A 24,465-nucleotide genomic window follows, 5' to 3' on the forward strand; every position below is an offset into this window, starting at 1 on the left:
TGATAACGGTTAAGGCTAGTACCAGAATTACGCAGCGAAAATAACTAACTTTTAAAATATAGTTAAATAATAGTTAATGGCCTCTACTACAAGATGGAACCGTATATGCCCAAACCAAAATCCAAATTAAAACAAATTCATTAACCAATAATAGAAATAATAGTAATAGTCGAGACTAAATAAAAAGTAGAGTTTAAAACAATGCAAGTAAAAAGCTCTCTCAACATTCCCATCCTAAAAGATAACTTGGCTTGCAAATTACCTCTATGAAACCTACTTATTAAAATTCTACTCCCTAACAACGCAAGTGCCATTGATGGATCATCATAGGGTCATTATGGCAAAACTCATGACCAAAAGACACACAGCACGTAATCAGCAAAAGCTGAGTACTACAAGCTAAAGCAAATCCTACAACTAACATGCTTAGTTCCAAAAACGATAATTGAAATCACATGCAAAAGCCAACTAATAAACATTTAATCATAAAGACTCGACTCGACTCGAGACATGACTCCTGAATTATGGATTAATCAGAATAAGCATCGAACATATTATTGAAAAAGAAATGTCCAGTGGACGAATGTTGAGAGCCCACCAAATACAAAAAGAAATACTCGTAATAGTAACCTTGTGTCAACTCTATGACGGAATTCCCTGCTCATAAAAGAAGCAATACATCTTGTATCGCCAATTACAATTAACTGCCCCATGGTCTTGTACTCCCCCCATTGTAGGTTTTTTTTTTTTGTATTTCTTGTATTTCTCGTATTTTGTATTACTAGTTGTTGGCCCGTACGCTAGCGCACACGGTCCCCCAAGGTACAGAAAAATAATTGCCAAAATACAATGCGAATCCCAAGCATAATTAGTACATATGGAAATAGTTACCAAAACACATACAAAAGGGAGGGCAGCACAAAATATAACCGAAATTTGTGGCAGCATTGGAAGTTACTATAGAGGATGTGAAGTTTTGAACAACATAATATTCCGGTTCCTCTTTTCAGATCACAAGACACACCCCTTCTTCTTCTTAGAGTGAGTTCCTTCAACTTCTTCACTATCGCGTGTAGCTTTAGCCTTTTTTTTCTCTGTAAATAAAACACGACGAAGAAATAGACTTTATAGGCCTGCCTCTTTGCTTTGCACTTCTCTCTTCTGATCTCGGAGCTGAATGTAGAGATTTTAAGAAATGATTTTAGTGACACTAAATTAAAAAATAGATGTTCTACTGTAAACTTGAAAATGCATCAGCTTACCAAGTCCATTAGCCTCAGAAGTCCTCATGATTCTAAGTCGCTTCACAAAACTAAGGAACATCCTATTATCAAACAATAAAAAGATGTAATGCATCAATCAGACTTATCCATCCTCTCCTTAAATTAAAAAATAAAAGAAACTTCTCAACACCTAGCCTAATGGAAAACTCTTTGAGCAATAAAGTTAAGACTTGAGCAAAGGAGCTCCTAAAAACATATGTTTCTCTTCAACTCGAAGCAGGCCCAATTTAATGAAACAAGCTATTGAATCTGTGAGAGAACATTAAGATTACCTAGGTTGCTCTTGCAACCAACATAAAAAAGTGTAATATTGATTTTGAAGAAATGAAACGTTACTGAGTTCAAGGTTCCTAAGAAGGAATAGCCCCGTTAGACAAGGACCAGTTGCGGGGTCAATATTCTAGAAGAAGAAGTAAAATGAACAAACCAAATGAGATTGGCGTTACAGTAAAAAGTGTCATTTTCTATGATGCCAACAGTGTAGTGTCTTTTAAACCTAATACACCTGACACTAGATATGCAAGTATCACAAAAGTGAAGAGTAAAACCATCAATTGATCTTTCAATATATCATTCACACCTTTAATTTAGCCAAGTCCTAAATACATGTGCCTCTTTAAAAGAGTAACAAAAACAAACCAGTTGGCAGTTAAGTCAAAGAAATTTCCCGAAAAGGGAACATTCGTGCAGAATCTAACAGTATCTCAAAAGTAAATGCTGGTCTAGAACAAGATAGGATGAGAAGCAAATATAAGGCAAACACATGACAAGTAAATCATCTTAGAACTACCATACGAGAACAAAAACATAGATTTATGTAAAACACCCCAGACATTGTATCAAATAAGACTTTAGGCAGCTAAATTATCATAATTCTTACCAGTCTTGGTTAAGGCATATATGGAAGACATTCAGCTAAAAGATCAATGTACATACGACAGACATACATAATAATATCATTCTCCAGTTTCTATTAGACATCAATAAGTGCTCAAAAACATTTTCTTAGCCTCCAAAGAAAAGAAGAGAAAGGTCTACAAGAGTTGTGCATACCTCTTTCTCCTCCTTCGTCAAATTTGTGCCATATTCTTCCAATGTCAGCATACGGTCTCCTATGTTCCACCAATGTGATGGTTGGTCTCCTTTTTGTCACCCACCATGCTTAGAACATATTTACAACATGGAAAATATCACTCATATGAACATAAAGCTAATGGAAACCCTTCACACAAATTAATCAATCATAGATAAAATTAAAATAAATTAACCTTTGTAACCTGTTTGCGAATATCTTTTTCATCGACACCTAAATTATAAAGGACACGAGAAGCTACACTCTCACCTTCACTAAGAAATCCAAACAACAAGTGTTTATAATGATGCCCCTAGGAATCGCAAAAGTTCTGAAGGAAAAAAAAAATCAACCAAGAAGGAAAACAAATGCAAAATTACTGGAACATCAATAAATATTTGTCATTTCACCACTATTTTCTACTATTACGTATTACATCATTCAACGTCAAAATTATATTTGCCTCGCCATGAGCTCTGTTTCAGTCAGTACAGATGAACTCAAACATTTGCCGACCAAAGTAAGATCCTTGTAGTCATTCAGGTTAACATAGAAATTGGTAGACATTTGTATATACGACAATTAAACCAGCAAAAAATCTTGAGAGTTTAAAGGGTAACCACACCTCTCAGGCTTTAAACAAGGGTCACAACATCCAAATAGACTTGACCATATCCTGATAAGTTTCAACAGCGTACCAGACTTCTGCTTTATGTCTTCTGAGTCATAGCAGCTGTGGGGAAATAAAGAAAAGATTATGAAAAACAAAATACAGCTTAATTTTTCTGAATAAAGAAAAGCTGCAATGCTGAGAAAACCATACCAGAATATTCTTGCAGTAAGACTCCAGAGAAGAATGCTTCATTATCTCTCTTCCTCACTCTATGAAGAATTTCTTCCTGAATGGCTGGAGCGGTTGGTGACAAGCGATTTTCGCGTCGTTATACGAAAGCCACTTAATCAAACAAAATTTATAAGAACACCTAACTAACCAACTATATTAATTATAGCGGCAAGTTCGGGATCGTCCCAAGAAAACGGTGAGAATGAGTCTAACAAAGTCAAGCTAGCTTAGAATAGGAATGTGAATTTGATAATAGAAACTAACAATTCTACACTAATTAACAAGTTAAACAATAGGGAAAGAGCTAGGGGAATTGGGGTTCGACTTGGGTTTATTAGGGAAAGACCAAGGTTCAAACACCTAGATGTTGTAAGGACATGACAATTAGGGGAAAACCGGAAATATTGCATTCACCACCTCTCAGATAGAATGCATTAAGTTGCTTAATCCGAGTGAGAGCTTTCGCATGACCCCTAGACTAAGTGACTAACAATTAGAACTAGTTTATCCACATGCTCATACTAATTCACAATTTCTTGCCAAACTAACATGAAGCATTCCAATCAACTAAAGAGAGTTAGCATTCGCAACTACTAATCTAACTAGACATGGAGATCTTAATCATCAAATCAAAATTTAATCACAACATCAACATAAATTCTCTTGAAAATCCCTAATTCATTCCCAAGCTTCACCCCTAACCCTAACCACTAAACTACTCCATCAACATAAAAACAATAAATTTAAAGACTTTAACACCTAATAACATTGTACTAAACAAGAACAACAACTAATTTAAACATGAATCATTAAACTAAACAAAACAATTAAGCTAACAAAAGCAATAAATGAAACAATAAATGAAGTATTAAAAGAGGAGAGAGATTAAGAAATTCTCATTGATTGTTGGTTGAATCTTCAAACCAAATTGTCACCCTTGATTATCAAAATCCCCAATTTCATAATCGATTTTCCTAATTTTCTCTCCTTAAACTAATTATTGAGGCTAACCCTCTCTCAAACCCTAGAAAAGGAGGAACTAAAACTAAGTATGTACATGGTATGAGGTTGCTTGAAAATTTCTATTTATACTAAGCAAAATAAAAGAGGAAAAATAAGTACAAAATGAAATAAAAACAAATTAAACTAATTAAAAGAAAAAAAAGAAAAAGAAAAGATGAGGAATAAAGACCCAAATTGAAACAGCCCTTCCTCCCTTAGGCCCACGAAAACAATCAGACATTCAGACCCCCTCTTCGTTTGCTTCGCAGCTTCTTTTCATCCCGTTCATCATCATCCTCCATCATCATCAATCATCAGCTATTCATCTCCGTCGACGGCCATCATCATCCAATTCAATCGCACCGATCAGATTCGCACCTCAACCTTCATCAAAATCGCATCATCCATCGTTCAACACTCGATCAAATCGTGGCCCTTCTAATTCAGTTGTACGGCGGCGAATCAAACGGCTTAGTACCACCACCATCACGTGCAATCACGAGCTATTCATTAATTCCGTACACCAACCCGTGCCAGCGCACCGTTTTGTTGTGCGGGCGCACCTCTCTACATTGTCAATTTTGACAACAATTAGTAGCTTTTTTACAGGTGATTTCCGTGAAGGTGCGGGGGCGGGAAATTGATGCGGGCGCACCATTTTGCTCTGTTTTACTCTGCTTTTCTGATGTTGTTGTTGCTTGTTGTTGTTGTTGTTGCGAGGATGGTTGTTGTTGGTTGGCTCGAGGTGGTGGCAGCCATGGGTGAGGGTGTTGGCGAAAAGGCAGAGTTGCCTTGCTGTTGTTGGTCGCTGATCTTGTTGAGATGGTGTGGTGGAGGATAAGGGATGTGGTACGTGTAGGATAAGGTGGAAGGCTTGTTGTAGTTTGTTGTTCTTTGAGCCGGTGACTTTTCTTGACCGGCCTTTAAGTTTGTATTCCGATTCCCGAACAATATGTACCTATACAAATAAAATAGGAAAATAGGAAAGAAACAAGAAGTAGAAAAATATAATAAATAAATAAATAATAATAATAATAATAATAATAATAATAATAATAATAATAATAATAATAATAATAAAAAAAAAAATAAAAAAATAAAAAAAATGGAAATGGAAGTAAAAATAGAAAATTAATAACGAAAACTAAAATAATTAAACTATAAAATTATAAAGACAAGGAAAACAAACAAATTACGAAATTAAGGCCTAAAAACAAAGAAAAATCACTAATTACGCTAATTAAGCTACAAAATATAAAATAAAATAAATTAGATAAATATATAATAAAATAAGCTAGAAAAATACCTAAAAATTACCCCTAGGAGTGACATAAATGTCACTCATCAGTTGGCCAGACGCCAGTTTGAACTGACACCCAAACTCAGCTTCTAACAGTCGATGATTCTCTTTAGAACGGTTCATCACAAAAGAAATATTCATATTATCTCCTTTACTGCTCCGAATAGGAGAAATTAAGAGGAAGACCTGAGATTGACCCAAAAAAATATCACAATACTAGCCAACTGGTAATGGCATCATTCAGTAATCAGTATCAAGCATACCATGAGAGGCAACTATATTAGGCAATCCATGATAGGATTTCATCCACATGGTCCCTGATTAACCCCATCATAAAATATTTGCCTATTTTAACATTTGTGATTTACTACGCTGCGAATCACAACATTTGAAGTAACAAGTTGGCATTTATTTCAGAATATGGGGATTAAGGAGGATCACACACAATATAATTCAATGCAAGACCCCTTAAAGTACATCTATCCTAATTTCAAACAAAAACTTAACCAAAATATCTGGAAGTCGAGAATGATATTCAACTGCTGCTAAAGTTTTCTACTTCCTGAAGGTCATCGCAGTAGCCTTACATATATATAAGCATCACTTTGACATCAAGAATAACACATCAAAGCCATTTCTTGCTATAAAGGACATGAAGATGAAGATTATTATCAAGGATTAACCACTGCCTGAGTAAAAAATATGCCAGTCTATTCTAAGTTCTAATAATACAAGTATAAACAAAGTTCCAACATGCTGTAATTTAATGTGTTGCTCTACTTACTTGCTGACCCCAATACGTGCCATTTTCCACACTGGGGGCTGTTGACAGCTCAATCTCACATTTAGCTGGACTTTCACTTCTTCCCTGAGGTACCAGCATAATAAATATACAGTACATAAATAATCAAGGAAATTCTTACAAAATATTAAGCACGCTATGGACATCAAAAAGTTCAACTTACTCGGAAATGAACATCAAACCAGTCTCCAAACCCAGAGACCTTGTATCCTCCTCCAAGATTGATGAGAAAAATTGAGTTTTAATGACAAGAATATCATCAACCGTAGCAGTTAAACAATCCATCTCCTTGATGATGGCAACTGTCCGATGACTTGTTCAGGACGAAGGTTGTTCCACAATGAAGTCTGAAATCATAACTGTGACTTCAATAAAATATTTAATAAAAGCTAAACAAAACATAACGGTGTGTATTGTACTTCCTATGTTCTCTTTTATTCACATCATACTTCTTTGGAAAGTTGCAAAAAAATTGAAAAGAACCCAAGATTGTGCCTCCCTCCTCTCCCCCACCCCCCACAGGCCCACACACACAAACCCATACAGAAAACAACTTTGTAGTCCTAACAAACACAAAAAACTTGACATGAATCCATAATAAAGGAGAGAAAGCTTTCAAGCAAACATATGTTATCCCACTTTATTGGACTAACGACATAACTGCTTTGACGTCTGATATTGTCGTGCCATCCAGGTATCATCGTGTCGCAGGTGGCGTCGTGTCAAGTGAGCCTGTCGAGTGAAGCAACAGGCGACAAAGCCTGGGCGACGTAAGACCAGCGACAAGGCTCTGGCGACAAGAGGAGATAGGTCAAGTTCCAAGCCCAGAAGCCCAACATGGGCCACGCCGTCATAAGATGGGAAGAGGTCCAAGCTTTGACCGAAGATTAGGGAGTTTGTTGAAGACGTGAGCAACGGCCAAGGAGGAATCCCTATCTTCCAGAGATCTTCCCAACCAATAGAACCGTTAGCGTTTGGCATATAAAAGCATAAAGAACGGCGTGAAGAAGACACATTCACTCAAGCACTTAAACTCTTAAGCTATCAACTGTCTTTAGCGTTCATCATTGTACTTTAGATTTTCAATATCAATTCTCAGAAAAGAAGAGCATAAACAATCATATAGAATACTTAGTGGATTGATAGCCTCATAGCTATCCGCGGTTTTTTACCTTATTCCTGGGTTTTCCGCGTCAACACTTCTCGGTGTCGTGTCTCCTTTATTTGTGTTATTAATTCTTTGCTTAGTTAGTGTCGATCCTAGCCGAAAGTCGTCTCCATACGAATTTTGGCATAAACAGTTTGGCGCCGTCTGTGGGGACATTAACTAGGTTTTACACAAAAGCACCCCTTTCACCATGGCTACTGGAGAGATGACGATCGCAGAGATGAAAGCGGCTTACGAGAAAGCCCAAGCCGAGCTAGCCCAAGAGAGGGCATCCAATGAAACCCTCCAGAAAGAGCTCGAATCTGTGAAGAGCAACAAGCACCAGTCCCGCTACAAAGGTGGGAAGCCGAAAAAGCTAACGTTCGAGATGCCCGATGACTTTGAAGATGTGACCGACGATGAGGAGGAGACCCGTGAGGAAGAAGACAAAGAAGCTCCCGATCCGGTGACCCAACGCCTGAACAAGATGGATGCACGCATGACGAAACACTATTCCCGCCTGATGAAGTTAATGACCAGGTTCCCCGGGGCACCTACACCGGTGGAGACCGAGCCGACCGACGGGTATGCAGCGTCGCCGTTCTGCGAAGCGATCGCTAGAGTGACAGTTCCGCATACACTCCGGCTCCCAATCTGGACCACCCTGTACGACGGGACGTCCGACCCCTATAGGCACGTCAACTTCTACAAGCAGCGCATGTGGCAGATCGGGATTCCGCACGACCTAGTGGAACCTGTTATGTGCAAATCTTTCGGCGGCACCCTTGATGGAGCAGCTTTGGAATGGCTCACGAACGTCCCCCCCAGATCCATCTCCTGTCTATCCGATCTCATCAACGCCTTCTACCAACAATTTGCCAGCAGTCGCCAGTTAGAAAAGCAAACCAGTGATCTCTATCGGTTGGTTCAAGGGCCAACCGAGTCGGTACGCGATTATTTTAACCGTTTTAATTGTGAAAAAATTGGTATAAAAAATTGTGATGTCAGGACCGCTATTGAGGCATTCAAGAGAGGCCTCATCCCCAATTCGGAGCTATACCGGGAAATAACCAAATACCCCTGTGCAACTTTCGAAGAGGTGCGATCAAGGGCCACCGCCCAGATGCGAATCGAAGACGACGAGGTTATCCGAACAGCATCTCAACGATCGATAGGGGGCAGCAGCGACAGAAGATCGTACACCCCGAGGAACAACAATTGGCGACACCAACCATATGTTCGGCAAAACCAGGTACAAAATGTCAATCAGTATTATGATACTAACAATGTTTACAGGAACGAGCGGGTCGAACACCCTAACATCTCCGACTACGGCTTCAACGTCGACATTGGAGGTGTGGTGAACGCCCTTCAAAATGTAGGTGGAACAGTCAGATGGCCCCGGAAGAACGACAACAGACCGGACTCCATGAAGGACATGAGCAAATGGTGCGACTTCCACCGCGACAACGGACACACAACCGAGGAGTGCATATCCCTCAAAAAGGAAGTCGCGTACCTCCTGAAACGGGGGCATCTAAAAGAACTGTTGAGCGACAAGGGAAAAGAAACATTTTCCAAAGAGCAAACCACCCTGCCCGGCCCAACGACAAGCAGCGAGCGACCAGACCCACCACCGTTCAATAAAGTGGTAAATGTTATTTCCGGTGGTTCAGATATTTGTGGACTAACCTCTTCTGCAGCTAAAAAAATTAACAGGGGAGAATCTGAGACCGTAGAAGAGGGACAAACCGAAGACGAGGTCGCACTACACAGGTCCCTAACCGCAATGGCTATCACTTTCGACGACTCAGATTCTGTAGATACACAGCGGGAGCACCACGACGGGTTGGTAATATCGCTCCCAATAGGGAACGCATTGATCAAAAGGATACTGGTCGACAACGGAAGCTCAGCCAACGTACTGTTCTTGGAAGCACTACAAGAAATGGGATTAGAAGAGAAAAACATTGTAAGGAGATCAACAGTTCTGGTAGGGTTCAGTGGAGAAGCACTACGGACGGTAGGAGAGATATCGCTGCCTACATACGCAGAAGGCGTCAACATGATGACCAAGTTCAACGTCGTCGATTGTCCATCAGCATACAACGTCATCCTAGGACGACCATGGATCCACAAAATGAAGGCAGTGCCCTCAACATATCACCAATCAATCAAGTTCCCAACCAAGTGGGGGGTCATGGAAATCAAAGGGCAGCAAAGAGATGCGAAGAAATGTTATGAGACAGCACTGAAGCCATCCAAGTCACCCATCTAGCAATTACAGCCAGGGTCGACATCGGACGACCCCGACGACCAACAAATCGACGAGATAGTACTAGACCAGACAAAGCCAGACCAAGTCGTAAGGATCGGAGCCTCACTGCCTGACAACATCAAAAGTCAGATAGTGTCGTTCCTAAGAGAAAACTCAGACTGTTTCGCTTGGTCACACGAGGACATGACGGGAATCAGCCCAGACGTGATCACCCACAAGCTCAACGTCGACCCCAGCTTCAGACCGGTAAAACAGAAACGACGTAAGTTCGCTCCCGAAAGGAATAAAATCATAGACGAAGAAGTACAAAACTTGATAGATTCAGGGAAGATCAGAGAGGTCAAATATCCAGACTGGTTAGCAAACGTCGTCGTCGTCAGTAAAAAAAACGGAAAATGGAGAGTCTGCATCGACTTCACAGATATCAACAAAGCTTGCCCCAAGGACCCATTCCCTCTGCCGCACATCGACGCCCTGGTCGACGCCACAGCCGGACACGAGCTACTCACATTCATGGACGCCTACTCAGGATACAACCAAATCCTTATGCACCCAGACGACCAGGAAAAAACATCTTTTGTAACAGATAGAGGAATTTATTGTTATAAAGTCATGCCTTTTGGTCTTAAAAATGCAGGTGCGACATACCAAAGATTAGTCAACAAGATGTTTAAAGACCAACTCGGAGACACAATGGAAGTATACATTGACGACATGCTGGTGAAATCGAGGAAGGCTGACGATCACGTGGAACACTTACGACAATCCTTCGACATACTAAAAAAGTACGGTATGAAACTTAACCCGACTAAATGTTCTTTCGGAGTGTCCGCAGGAAAATTCTTAGGTTACATCGTCACCCAACGAGGAATCGAGGCCAGCCCCGACCAAGTACGAGCGATCATCAACATTCAATCCCCCAGGAACATAAAAGAGGTACAGCGCTTGACAGGAAGAGTGGCGGCACTAAACCGTTTTATATCACGGTCGTCGGACAAGTGTCGATTATTTTACGACGTCTTGCGCAAAAACATGGGGTTTAACTGGTCCGACGACCACGAAGCAGCCTTGCAAAACCTCAAAAAATACATGATGTCGCCACCCCTCCTATCCAAGCCAAAAGAAGGAGAAGTCTTACAACTCTATTTAGCCGTTAGCTCGACGGCCGTCAGCGCGGTCCTAGCTCGAGAAGACGAAGCACAACAACTACCCATCTATTACATCAGTAAGTCACTACTGGAAGCAGAGACCAGGTATTCCTCCCTCGAAAAACTCGTTTTAGCACTCGTTACCGCAGCCAAAAAACTAAGGCATTATTTTGAAACTCACCAAATAGTGGTGATGACTAACTATCCAATCAAGTCTGTGATGCGTAGGCCAGAACTGACAGGTCGAATGGAGAAGTGGACAATGGCACTAGGAAGGTTCGACATCAAGTATCAACCAAGGACGGCTGTAAAGTCGCAGGCTCTAGCAGATTTTGTGGCAGACTTCAGCCCCGACTTAGAGAGAATAGCAGACGACGAAGTCAAACTCATCAACAACATAGAAGAAATATGGACACTCTTCGTCGACGGCTCATCTAACTTTCGTGGTGCAGGTTTAGGCGTCGTACTGAAGTCACCACAAGGGGACATGATAGCACAGGCAATCTGCTGCGACTTCAAGGCAACTAACAACGAAGCAGAATACGAGGCACTAATCGCCGGAATGACATTAGCTATGGAATTAGGGGCAAGCGGACTCAACATCTTCAGCGACTCACAACTAATCGTCAACCAGATTAACGGCGACTACGAAGCTAAAGACTTAAAAATGACCTTGTACCTCGAGAAAGCAAAAGAGTTAACTTCCAAATTCAAACCCTTTTCCATCAAACAAGTCCCAAGAGACCTAAACACGCAAGCCGACGCCCTTGCCAACCTAGGATCCGCACTCAGAAAATCACCATTCTCGACCATACCTCTAGTACACCTACTGTCGCCCGCCGTCGAAAAAGACATACCACAAGACGCCAGCCTCGTCCTATCAACCTCAAACACAGACAGCTGGACCAAACCCATCTTCGACTACCTAAAGCACGAAACTCTACCCGACGACAAACTAGACGCCAGAAAGATACTTTTCAAAGCTTCACGATATGTTATTTTGCAGGACGTACTATTTAAGCGATCAGCGAACGGAATGTTGATGCGATGTGCCGAAGAAATCGAATGGGAAATACTATTGAAACAATACCACGAAGGAGAATGCGGAGGACACGAAGGAGGACGAAGCTTATCAACCAGAATCAAAAGAAATGGATACTATTGGCCAGCAATGCTTAAGGACGCCATGAGGTACGTATCCAAGTGCGACAAGTGCCAACGACACGCAGGTATGACACATAAACCATCCGAATTTTTGCACCCAACCCTAACTCCGTGGCCTTTCATGAAATGGGGGATGGACATCGTCGGCAAATTGCCCGTCGCCCCAGGACAAAAGGTCTTCATGTTAGCCCTAACAGATTATTTTTCCAAGTGGATAGAAGCAGGTGCATTCCAACAAGTAAGGGACAAAGAGGTATGCTCGTTCATATGGACTAACATAATATGCAGGTTCGGAATACCGTCAGAAATCATCTGCGACAACGGATCACAATTCATCAGCGACAAAACAAGAGCTTTCTGCAAAACATGGAACATCGAGCTAAAAACATCGACGCCCAGATACCCCCAAGCAAACGGACAGGCGGAATCCAGCAACAAAACGATCATCGCGTCGCTGAAGAAGCGGTTGGACGACAAGAAGGGGCGATGGGCAGAAGAACTACCATCCATCCTATGGGCCAACAGGACGACGCCTAGGACGGCAACAGGACAGACTCCCTTCTCACTCGTTTACGGGTGCGAAGCAGTACTTCCCCCTGAAGTGACGTTGCCCAGTGCACGATATGGACTCATGACGCCGGAGCAAAACGACGTAGAACTCAGCGAAAACCTCGACAACACAGAAGATCTCAGGGAAGCAGCGTTGATAAGAATGGCGTCACAACAACAGATCGTGGCAAAATGCTTCAACAAAAATGTCAAAGTGAAGATGTTTAAAGAAGGAGATTGGGTACTGCGCAAAGTATTCCAAAACACGAAAGAATTAAACGCAGGTAAATTGGCACCAGCTTGGGAGGGACCGTACTTGATCGACAAAATCGCCGGAAAGGGGGCATATAGACTCATTACCAAAGATGGCAAATCGGTCCCCCGAAGCTGGAACGCAACACATCTTAAACTTTACCATTTTTGAAATCTCGTCGTAACCAATTCTATCAGACATCGTATCGTCGTCTTTATTTTTCTTTATCGTTTTATTTCCGTTTAAAAACCATTACTGACTTAAGCATCGGAGGGCCGTTGGCATCCCCAACGGCCAATCCTCCTAGCGACCCATGTTTTCTTTTGCAGAGTACAAGACACACGACGAATGATAGCCAGAAACAACGACGTACGACGCAGGACGAGAGCGCGAGAAACAGCGAAAAAACAGCGCAGGTATGATTTTACACATCAGTCGATCCGATACTTATTACTTGACAGTTCCACTTGGTTGCAAAGCATCTACTGCACGACGGGGTAACCATAAGAAACAAACGACTAAGGAAAAGAAAAACAAATTTATCACAAACACCACACAACGCGCGACCCCAAAGGCCACGACTTTCACATCATCAAGCGAAAACACAAACACACAAAATATCCAAACACCTCGCCGCCGCCATCGACGACGAGTAAAAACATCCAAAATGCAACAACGAAAAATAAAATATCCATACCACTAACTATTACATAAAACATCAACTAGCCATTACATATGTTCGTCTGGAAGAGGGGTCGAGACAACTTGATCCGATATCGGGGGCATGTCAACATTGACCGTCGCGTCTGCCAAATCCACCTCGGGAGGGGCGACAACGGGAACATCTCCCTCGCCTTGCTCCATGGACGCTTCACCCTCTCGATCAACGGAAGAAACGTCTTCGACCAGAGGGGCGACATCGACATCAGCTCCGTTAGTACCAGCAGTGTCGGCTTCCATCGCCAACTCATCCGCGTCCACCACCGGCACCGACAACTCTTCAAGGGTACCACCATTAGCAAGGTAGTCATCCACCTCTTTTTGGCATGGCCAGAGGCTAACCTCCCCCTTCAAACACGAGAACATCATCTGCGCCCTCGTCCTCCACACAGCCAAAGCCTCGCAATCCTTAAACTCCTCCTGCAAAGCGTCGTATAAAATCCTTAACCCTTGCATTTCTTCCACGGTCGACGCCAACTCCCCCTTTACCCTTTCCAACTCCTTCGACGCGTCAGCAATCTGGTCGTCCTTGCCCTTTAATTGTTCGTCTTTCGACTTAACCGCCGCAGCAAGATCGACCAACTTCTTCTCAGAAGCCATCCACTTACCTTCCCAAGAAGTCGCCGCCTTCTTCGCCATAGCCACTTGGTTCTTCGAGGAGATAAGCTCGTCGCACAATAAGGAGCACTGCCTACGCACGGCCAAAGCAGCCTGTGACGCCTGTAAAGAAAAACATGTCACGAAAGCGACACACGACGCGCTTACAAATACTATGAACTGAATAAAATAACATAAATACACTTACCCGCAGGCTTAGTTCAGCAGCGTCCGACGCGACAGAAAGAGGTACGACCTCATGATAACGCTGATACGTCGAGGGCAATATCAATCGGTCTGCATGCGGCCAAACAACGGCATCTTCACCGTCGCCCAAGAAGTTCGGGGGCAGAGTGACAACAGTATCCTCGACGGAGCTTTTGTCAGCAGGACGCTTCTTGGCCGACGCAGCAGGGGGCCTAGTCGCAGCAACAGCAGTCGACGACACCTGAAACGGCCTCGGCGGCGACGACGACGATAGAGGATGAAAACCTTCACCCCCTATAACAACGGGCGTCTCAGGCGACGCACCTATCTTAGAATAACGAGGCACGAGAGGCATCGCCTGACCACCCTGCCCACCAGCGTTACTGTTCGACCTCAACCGCTTCCTAGCTCGTTCCATCATCTCGCTCTGTGACATCCTCGACACTGGCTTAGACGACAGCGTATTCTCTTCAACAAACAAAGCGAGAAACCATCAAAAACACACCCCGCAGATAAACCAAGCATATAAGAAACCAAACCAAAAATACCTGATGTGTTAGCCATCTCAAACTCTTCCTCTGATGCAGACGACGAATTCGCAACGACTTCCTCGAGTAAGTCCAACCTCCGTCGACGACGAACTAAGCAAATCGTCTCGTCTTCAGCCTCCTCCTCGTCAACGTCACCAACTTGACTCCCCTCTTGACTTCCCAAACGACCTCCGTCACGGCTGAACGATCTCTCCACGACAGAACAACCCAGAAACCTCAAACACTTATCGTGAGAGTCAGAGTTCAAACCAGCTAACGACGTATCAACAACTGCAAGACAAAGCCAAGTAAGACAACGTTCAGTAAAACATCATAAATCAAAAGTACAGAAACATAAAGTACCTTCCGTCGTCCACCCTTCCACTAAGAAGTTTCCTACTTCTCCCAGAGACGCCTTATTCACATAAACAAAACGACTTTGCCAACCCCTATCATTTACAGCTAACCCGACACACAAATTCTTCTTCTTTTTCTTCGTCACCAAAGTATACCGACAACACTCCTTCAAGGATAAATCATAAACATGCATCAGATCAGCCAAGTCAAACGGTGTTCGCCAACCCGAAGTAACCCTATGCACTACAGTAAAAATACGCCAGATCTGGGGCATCAATTGGCCAGGGCTTAAATTGAACACCTCAACAAAACATCTAGCCAAGGGTGTAAAAGGAAACAAAAACCCCAGAATAAAAGGGTACTCATACATGACCACATAACCCTCCGGGCAATCCTTGGCCTCATCCTCTTGACCAGGAATCCTCACTTCAGCCGACGGCGGCAGACCGGCGAGAGTTATAAAAGCCGCTGGATCCTCAACAGTAGAGTAGATCAGGTTGAGTGACTTGGCCCGACTAACCCCAACATCTTCCTTATCCTTAACCACGGTCGGCCTAGTTTTTGCCATCGCTCTACTAAAATCTACAAGAAAATCGAAGGAAATGATCGAAATTTTACCTGGGTATGGCTAAATCGAAGCAACGAAAGCAATTCCTCCCTTCCTTTTCTCTCTCTTGTTTTCAGATCTGGAAACTTCCTTCGAAAAATTCTAAGACACTTTATTTCATGTCGCGAAAAATTGGCATTTATTACTTCGAGAATCGGAACGGTTCCGTCCCACGAACTGGACGGTTGTAGACGGTTTACTTTTTGAATTTTGAATTGTTTCTTTTGCTTTGTATGCACTCCGCAAACTCACAATTGGGGGCAAACTGTTATCCCACTTTATTGGACTAACGACATAACTGCTTTGACGTCTGATATTGTCGTGCCATCCAGGTATCATCGTGTCGCAGGTGGCGTCGTGTCAAGTGAGCCTGTCGAGTGAAGCAACAGGCGACAAAGCCTGGGCGACGTAAGACCAGCGACAAGGCTCTGGCGACAAGAGGAGATAGGTCAAGTTCCAAGCCCAGAAGCCCAACATGGGCCACGCCGTCATAAGATGGGAAGAGGTCCAAGCTTTGACCGAAGATTAGGGAGTTTGTTGAAGACGTGAGCAACGGCCAAGGAGGAATCCCTATCTTCCAGAGATCTTCCCAACCAATAGAACCGTTAGCGTTTGGCATATAAAAGCATAAAGAACGGCGTGAAGAAGACACATTCACTCAAGCACTTAAACTCTTAAGCTATCAACTGTCTTTAGCGTTCATCATTGTACTTTAGATTTTCAATATCAATTCTCAGAAAAGAAGAGCATAAACAATCATATAGAATACTTAGTGGATTGATAGCCTCATAGCTATCCGCGGTTTTTTACCTTATTCCTGGGTTTTCCGCGTCAACACTTCTCGGTGTCGTGTCTCCTTTATTTGTGTTATTAATTCTTTGCTTAGTTAGTGTCGATCCTAGCCGAAAGTCGTCTCCATACGAATTTTGGCATAAACAACATACAAGCACATATACCTGTCACAAAAAAACAAGATATGCACACATTGACAGATGCCAAAAAAGTACTTGTCAGGGTAAAATACAGAAAACCCTCATTATAAATTTAATGAAGTTCAATTTCCTGAACATACACTTTTAGAAAGGTGTAAATTAGCCAACAGATCTATAAAATGAGATGCTGAACCCATACACGAAATTGTTAACAGATTTATGATTAGAAAAAAATAATTCCAAACAGAGTAGAAGAGAAACAAATCTCAAAAAGGAAAACGTCATAGTATTTTTATCATTGTTATATTGCAATTAAGTGAAAGAAATGACCACTGACCTGTAGGTAATATTTCTTCTGCTCCTCAGTAAAGGACTCTGTGAGAATACTCATATCTACACCATAGGAGTTCTTAGTATCATCAACAAAACCATGCCTTTCTTCCATACCTCCATCAAAGTAATCCCTTTTCTGATATATCAAGTGAGACTTTATAGGATCCAACCATATGCGTGCATGACTTGGATACCTGCAAGTCCCAGATTTCCTCCAGTTAATAAACAACAAAAACAGATGTACCATAGCTGCTGTGAATAAATTTCCTCCAGCTAATTAACAACAAAAACAGATATGCGTGCATGGTTTTGTAATAATCAATAAAGATATAGCCCAGATGTGCCATAGCTTACTGTGAATTTATACGAAATTGCAAAGCTACAAACTTCAAATCATTAGACATTAGAGAAAAAGGCTTCAACTTGTGTCTCACTTTGTACATTCTAATCGAACATTGCATATTATTGAGGGACAAATTTATCATCATACAGGGTTAGATTACAAACCTGGAATAACTTGGAATCAAACTTAGGCAATCCTAATTGGGAAACTGTGAAAAACCCAAAAAGTTGCCCAACAATGCAGCATCAGGAACAACTAATCCAAGAGAAAGACCATCAACAAACCCACCTAACAAACTATCCCCGGCACCAGTAGGATCAATCTGAACCTTCGAAAATGCGAAATCTCGACTTCCCCATCTTTCCAGGACACCTTACAATTTCCAAAACAAAAAAAATCAGAATCAAACCCTAAGTTCAGATTGAGATGGGCAATAATAAAATTCACCTCATTCGAACCCGAGGAAGGTGAAGACTGCAAAAATCGACAACACGAATATAATAGTTAGGGAGAGTTATTGATGTTGAAGACATAGAGGAGAAACACAAACAATAAAAATGAAGAATTGAAGAACTTACCTAAAGAGCAGAGGCTGCTGGAAGGGGAGAGGAAATCACGAAGAAACCTAAAAGTAAGGAGAGCGAAAACGTCTAGATAGAAGGAGAACGAGCTGAGGAAGACTGGATGGCGCAATCAAAAGTGAGGGCAAAAATTTATTTCTTGAAGAAGATCAGAGATTTGGGCTCCCTTTGTTAGGTCGTAAAACATTTTCATGGAAAACGATTTTCCCCTTTTTAATCATTTTACGTTGTTTGGTTGGGTAAGGGATGAAAAACACTTTTCCATTACTCTTTCAAAGATGAAAAACCATTTTCCATTTGAAAGGGAGGAAACCACTTTTCCTTCTTTCCTCCTTACCTCCCTCTCCTTTCTTCCCCTCAATCTTCACCATCTTCCCCCCATTTTCCTTTAAGTTACCAAACAAAGGAAAACTAGTTTGGAATTGTGTTTTCCCTTGAAAATTGTTTTCCATGGAAAATTATTTACAATGAAAACGTTTTACGCCTTACCAAACGGAGCCTTGATGAAATTCAAAGATTTGATGGAAGGAAATCAAACTGGGAAGGGGGCAGAGGAGACCATAGAGAGAGAGAGATCCAGGGCTTCTTTAAAATGGAAGGTAAAGAAAGAACTCAGAAAAGAAAAGACGGGAAGCAAAGAGGGGAAAGAGATGTTGAGGGCAAAATCGATTTTACACTGTCTGTAAGAATAATGCCAAAAAAATTTGTGAAGAAAACTGAGGGCAATACCGTATTTGCACTATTCTGTGAATAGTAACTTCATACTCCTTGCTTTTAAAAGGGTATAAGATTCATATGTTGGACTTCGAATGTAAGTTTTAAGCATTTGATGAATCCCATTTAGGACTCACCAAAAACCCAAACTTGGTCCGATTTATCAAAGAGTGTGACCACTAGATTTGACTTAATTTTTGCAATCCCACCCCGTAAAGGGGATCTAAGTTCTAGGGTCACACTAGTGACGTTAATCGAATTTGAACATTGAAAATCGAAATTCAAAACATATAAAATGCACAAAATACCCCTACGGCTTAGGAATTTTGGAATTTCGACGGAGTCGCCACCAAACAAGTTTACGGGTCCGGTTTGGAAAAACCTAAATGACTCGGCATAAGGCTAGGACTTGAAACCACAATAAGACTCGGATAAGGGAACGAGACACTTATTTGAGTTGATTTGACAATTTTTTTCAAACAAGACAATGATCATTTTCGTGCATAATCCTAATCATGGCACTAAGTTTAGGGCGGCGAGCATGCATTTTTAGAACATCGAAATTGCTACTTTGTATGTGATCACTTTGCTTTAAGTCCAATATAGGGAACCTAGTCCGGTTGTACAAAATTATCTATGTTAAGTGTGATTAGAACTTGTAGATTGTTGATTTAGCATGGTGGGTGATGAAAGCAATAACAAATAGAGCAAGCATCACAATAGAAAATATAGGTGCGTAATTGTAAAGATTATAACCATCTAGAAAAAGGACTAGGTATAAACCAAATCGCATAGAAGGACTAGGCGTGAAAAATAGAACGAATAGTATGAGTGCGGAATTGAGATGTGCAATATTGAAATAAGCAATCAAGTAAGCAATAAAGCATAAAGAATAGAACTTGCAATAATAAAACTTGTATGAACGGCGTTGGAAATCCAAACGAGAGACACTTGTTCAATTCAGTATGACTTGGCCCCTCATGGATTCAATTACTTGGAAAGAATCTAACTTTGAAATTAGTTTGCTCATTAAAAACCATCAATTTTGTACTTGAATATTCAAATAAAGATTGAATATTGAACTTGAACTTGAATTTAGAACATGAATATTGAAATTAGGAGGCTACACTCTTAAAGATTAGAACTTTTATGTTAAAAGTCTCATATTTAATAAGATCCATTACTTGAAACTGATTCTAGTTTAAGGGAAATTGTTCCCACTTTAACATCATTGAATATTGAACATGAGACTTTGATGGTTCATGTGTTCTAGTTTGGAAAAGGGTTTGCACTTTTCCAAACATCCTTGAACTTGTATAAAGTTAAATATTTTGAAGATTTGAAAGATGATTGTTGTAAGAAACACTTTCAAGAATGAAAGCCTCAACTTACTAATCATGTTTTTTGAAAATAAAACATAAAGATTGAAACTTAGAACTTGGAAATGTAGTATGGAAGACCATTTAAGGGGGATTCAACCATGAAAGCCCTTAAAGGTTACTCCTTTTTGTAAAAAACCTAGTTTGTATGAGTTATGAACTCACTAAACATCATTGGATTATTTGAAAACTCTTTCAGAGCCTCGGGCTCGGGATCAACCTTAGGACTTCTCATCCTTGAGTTCAATCTCATCAGTCAGGAAATGGAGTCGTCTTTAAACTCTTTAGTGCCTGTGAAAAAGAATAATATTGAAAATTAGTGCATAAAAATTTGTAATAATGAGATTTTAGGGACTCGAATTACCTAGATATGCTAGGTTGATACTTCCAAGGTGTTTTTCCAATTGCTTGAATATTAGAAATTGTAAGTTTATAGAAATATTGAATTTTGGAGAGGATTTATGTGTTGAGGAATGGTTTTGGCATTACGACCTTAAGCTTGATTATGATTTTTTCCCCCTCCTTTTTTTCAGAACAAATGGGGTTTTAATAGAAAAGCAGCTCGAAAAAGGCAAAGAGGCATTTTAGCCGCATTTAAATATTTATTTAAATGTATTTTGTTAATTAAAAATAATAATTAGGGATAAAATGAATTTAATTTTTAGTTGGGAATTTAATTGGGTTTTGAAAATCAAAAACAGTTTGAATTATTCTAAGTCTAGCCCAATTCTTATTATGAGCGCAAACAAATAATTCAACAACCCTTTCTAATTCAAGCCCAACTATACTACTCCTAATCCTAGCCCCCCTAGGATACGAAACCTGTACAACTCATTAAATCCCCACTTCTTTAATTTTACAAACCCTCAAACTTACTCTCTCTCCTCTTTTCTTTCCCCTCACGCCACACTCTTTCCTCCCTTCGGTCCACAACCCGCAGTACCCGCGCCTGCGCACAACAGTGCCCTTATTGCTCACTCTACTGCCTCGTCTCGTGCACCCGACTCTTTCTCTGCTCACTACTGCCCCGCCTACACTCCCGCGCAAGCCGCGCACCACAACAGCAGTACACACAACAATGATGCTATGCACCCTCCGTCTCTTGTTTTCCCTTTTTGCGCCCGGTCACATCAACCACCGTGATTGCATCGTACTATAGGTCGCCCCGATATAATTCCTCTTCTTCCTAATCTATTCTATTTAGGTTAAGATTTAAGTTATGGATTTTTATGAATATTAGTATTGAATTATGTTTTAAATTGCACTTGGGATTGGTTATGAACACCAAAGTTGAGGATTTTGATGATTAGATTATTGATGATGATTATTTTTGAAGTAGTAGGAATTTTCAGATTTTAAATATAATTAAAGCTTCAATTTTTATGAGTTTTAAATGTTGAATTAGGATCGGGGTTTTGTTCAAACTCTTATGACTAATTGATTAGCATAATTCGATGACAATTTTAATTATGGTAATCAATAATAATTTTTAGATTCGTTTTAAGTTTAAAGTGTTGATTTTAATGGTTTTAAGCATGAAATTAATTAGATTTCATGCTAGGGCTTTAAACAATTTATTGGAATCATTATTTTTATTATTAACGATTATTTTCTAATTAATTCAAGTGATTTAAAACTAAATAAAGTTGCTGGAAATTTAATGAACATGGATAATAATTAAGTTTCATTTATTTAATGATAGGAGGAGATTTCTAACTTATATGATTGAATCACGCAATGGCCCATTTACTTAGATATTCAAGGTACGTACAAGTCTAGGACGACCAACTTAATTCACGTGAATACATGTTATGATTATATGTTGTGATTCATGTTTATTTGGATTATTGGATTCATGTTTGAGTATGTGAGCAAGCTTTTTATGATTGGTTTTGTTTGTTGAATTTAAATAATAAGCATGTTGTCCAAATATGTTTTATGCATGTTGGTTTATTCGCATGCAAGGAATGATTTATGCTATTGTACGTAATGTCTAGCATTTTATGAGCCAAGTCTATTGTGCCTAGTTGCACCATTTCATTGACCACATATGGAGGGTATGCTCTTGTAAGACACCACATTGGTAGGGTATACTTTTGAGTCATATTTAGTAAACCACATATGGAGGGTATGCTCATGCAAACCACCGCATATGTAGGGTATACATTAAAGAGTCAAGGTGAATTGAATTAGGAAACTTTCGTGGCTAGTGCACAACCCGCATATTAACAAGCATGTCGGGGACTCAAAATTATGTTGAGAGGAAACCTTGGAGTAATTTCATTCGAGTCTTGAATTGATCAAAGTTCTAATGATTCTAAAAGAAGCATTACATGATTGTATGTTTATTAAATGTCTTATTTGGTTGTGTCTCGAGTCGGCTTTCAAATGCAATCCGAATAAGCTTCAAAACTCTTGGAATGTATATACCTTGAGTATGAACTATGGAGGGAGTATCGTGCCAAGGGGAAGTACTCCTACGAGTGATAGAAGACGTTGTTTCATTCTTTTTATGTGTTGAAATTTCGTCGGTATGGCCTGACATGGTTACTTTCTTCCGTAATGGATATTTCTTTTGGTGTTTGGTGGGCTCCCATCACGTACCCGTCCAATGAACATTTATTTTCTAGGACCGTTCGATGTTTATTCTAATTAATCTATGAGTCAAGAGTCGTGTCTTGAGTCGAGTATGTTCGTTATGATTAAATATTTATTAGTTGCTTTTTGCATGTGGTTTTAATTATTACTTCGTATTATTTTTGGAATGAAGCATGCTCGTTTATGATTTCATTCTAGCTTGTTGTACTTAGCTTTCCCTGATTACGTGCTTTGTGTTTTGGTCATGGCCTTTGCCTTAATGACCCTATGATGATCCATCATTTGCAATTGCATTGTTGGGGAGTAGATTATTAATAACAGATAGACTTTCAAGTGAAGTTTTCTAGCAATGGGATAGGTTGAGCGAGTTTATTTTCATTTGCATTTTTTAAACTCTATTTATTTTATTTATTCTAGACTATAATGTTTTCAAGTTAGTTAATGGATTTTGATTTAAAATATTTTGGTTTGGGCCGTTATGGTTCCAACTTGTATGGAGGCTATTAACTATTATTTATTGTATTAAAAAGTTAGTTATTTCTGCTGCATAATTCTAGTACTATCCTTAGTCTTTATCACGGTGGAGGTAATACTTTGGTAATTCTTTTATTTTAAGTTGGAAAACGATTTTATAAAAGCAAGGAATTATTAGATGTTACAACTAGGCTAATGGTTTCATCATCGACCCTAAGGGGAGACACGAATTAGGTGTCTACACCTTGCGGATCTTTAGATTTGACTATCATGTCATCCACATAGACTTTGATTTCCTTATGCATCATATCTTGCAATAAAGTAGTGGCGGTCCTTTGATATGCATGTGGTTCATGTGTTCTTTAGACCGAACGACATGACGGTGTAACAATATGTGTCCCATGGGGTGATGAAAGTATTTTTTTTTCCATATCCTCTTCAGCCATAAGGATTTGGTTATAGCATGCGTGCCCATCCATAAAGGAGAGAAGCGCATGCTCCGATGTGTTGTCTACCAATATGTCAATATGTGGTAGCGGGAAGTTATCCCATGGGTTGGCTTTGTTGAGATCTCGAAAATCTACACACATTCGCACTCGCCCGCCTTTTTTGGCCACTTGGACAACATTAGCTACCCAATCTGGATAATTGGATACCTTAATGAATCTTGCGTCCAGCTGTTTTGTGACTTCCTCTTTGATTTTTAGGGTTATTTCAGGCTTAAGCCGTCGTAGCTTTTGTTTTACCAGCACCATTTTAGGATCCAGTGGTATCCTATGCTCGGCAATTTTCCGATCTATTCCGGACATTTCTCTGTAGGACCATGCAAAGACACCCGTGAATCCCCTGGGCGTGGAATTAGAACGGATTTTTCAGTGGGAGTTAAGGTTAAGCCGATCCTTATGAGTTTGGATCTTCCTTAGTTCCAATCTTTATTGATTCAGTGTTCTCAACTACCGGATTTTATATTTTTGTTCGTTTACGGCTTTGATAAATTCATCATATTCATCTTCGTATTCATTATTTGCAAGGCATTTAGTTTGGCTATTCAGAATTTTAGATGGCATATACTCAGAAATTGTGTTCATTAGAATCATTAAGCATTACATTAAAATTAAAGGTCCTCCGGGGTGGAAGTTTTTGGATCTATGCTAGACTTAAGGGTGTCTACAGATTCATCACTATCGGATTCAGACTCGGACTTAGACTCGTCGAACACTGGGCCTTCTCCAACAGACACCTTGAATTTTA

General features: G+C 40.4%; 2 protein-coding genes across 7 annotated transcripts; one reads left to right on the plus strand and one right to left on the minus strand.

Annotated features, from left to right (window-relative positions):
- Positions 1–529: 529 nt before the first annotated feature.
- LOC110787657 (uncharacterized) lies at positions 530–18,236 on the minus strand. 6 transcript variants are annotated; one of them, XM_056842733.1, is made up of 11 exons: positions 15,260–15,861; positions 14,915–15,187; positions 14,368–14,834; positions 7,476–14,282; positions 6,467–6,650; positions 6,286–6,369; positions 3,179–3,350; positions 2,981–3,088; positions 2,337–2,444; positions 1,263–1,324; positions 530–1,173 (listed from the first exon to the last, which is right to left on the minus strand). In XM_056842733.1, exons 1-4 carry the CDS (start codon positions 15,819–15,821, stop codon positions 13,572–13,574), a joined length of 2,013 nt encoding a protein of 670 aa, XP_056698711.1. In that variant the 5' UTR covers positions 15,822–15,861; the 3' UTR covers positions 530–1,173; positions 1,263–1,324; positions 2,337–2,444; positions 2,981–3,088; positions 3,179–3,350; positions 6,286–6,369; positions 6,467–6,650; positions 7,476–13,571. The 6 variants fall into 6 exon arrangements, 5 of the variants coding, with proteins under 5 accessions (XP_056698711.1, XP_056698710.1, XP_056698709.1 ...); XM_056842732.1 differs by having other exon boundaries at positions 2,337–3,088; positions 3,179–3,310; XM_056842731.1 differs by having other exon boundaries at positions 2,337–3,088.
- LOC130472151 (uncharacterized) lies at positions 7,662–9,728 on the plus strand. Its single transcript, XM_056842618.1, has 2 exons — positions 7,662–8,371; positions 8,459–9,728. Exons 1-2 carry the CDS (start codon positions 7,662–7,664, stop codon positions 9,726–9,728), a joined length of 1,980 nt encoding a protein of 659 aa, XP_056698596.1.
- Positions 18,237–24,465: the final 6,229 nt, after the last annotated feature.

The sequence above is a fragment of the Spinacia oleracea genome, chromosome 4 (assembly GCF_020520425.1).
Source record: "Spinacia oleracea cultivar Varoflay chromosome 4, BTI_SOV_V1, whole genome shotgun sequence".
NCBI classification, from domain to species: Eukaryota; Viridiplantae; Streptophyta; class Magnoliopsida; order Caryophyllales; family Amaranthaceae; genus Spinacia; species Spinacia oleracea.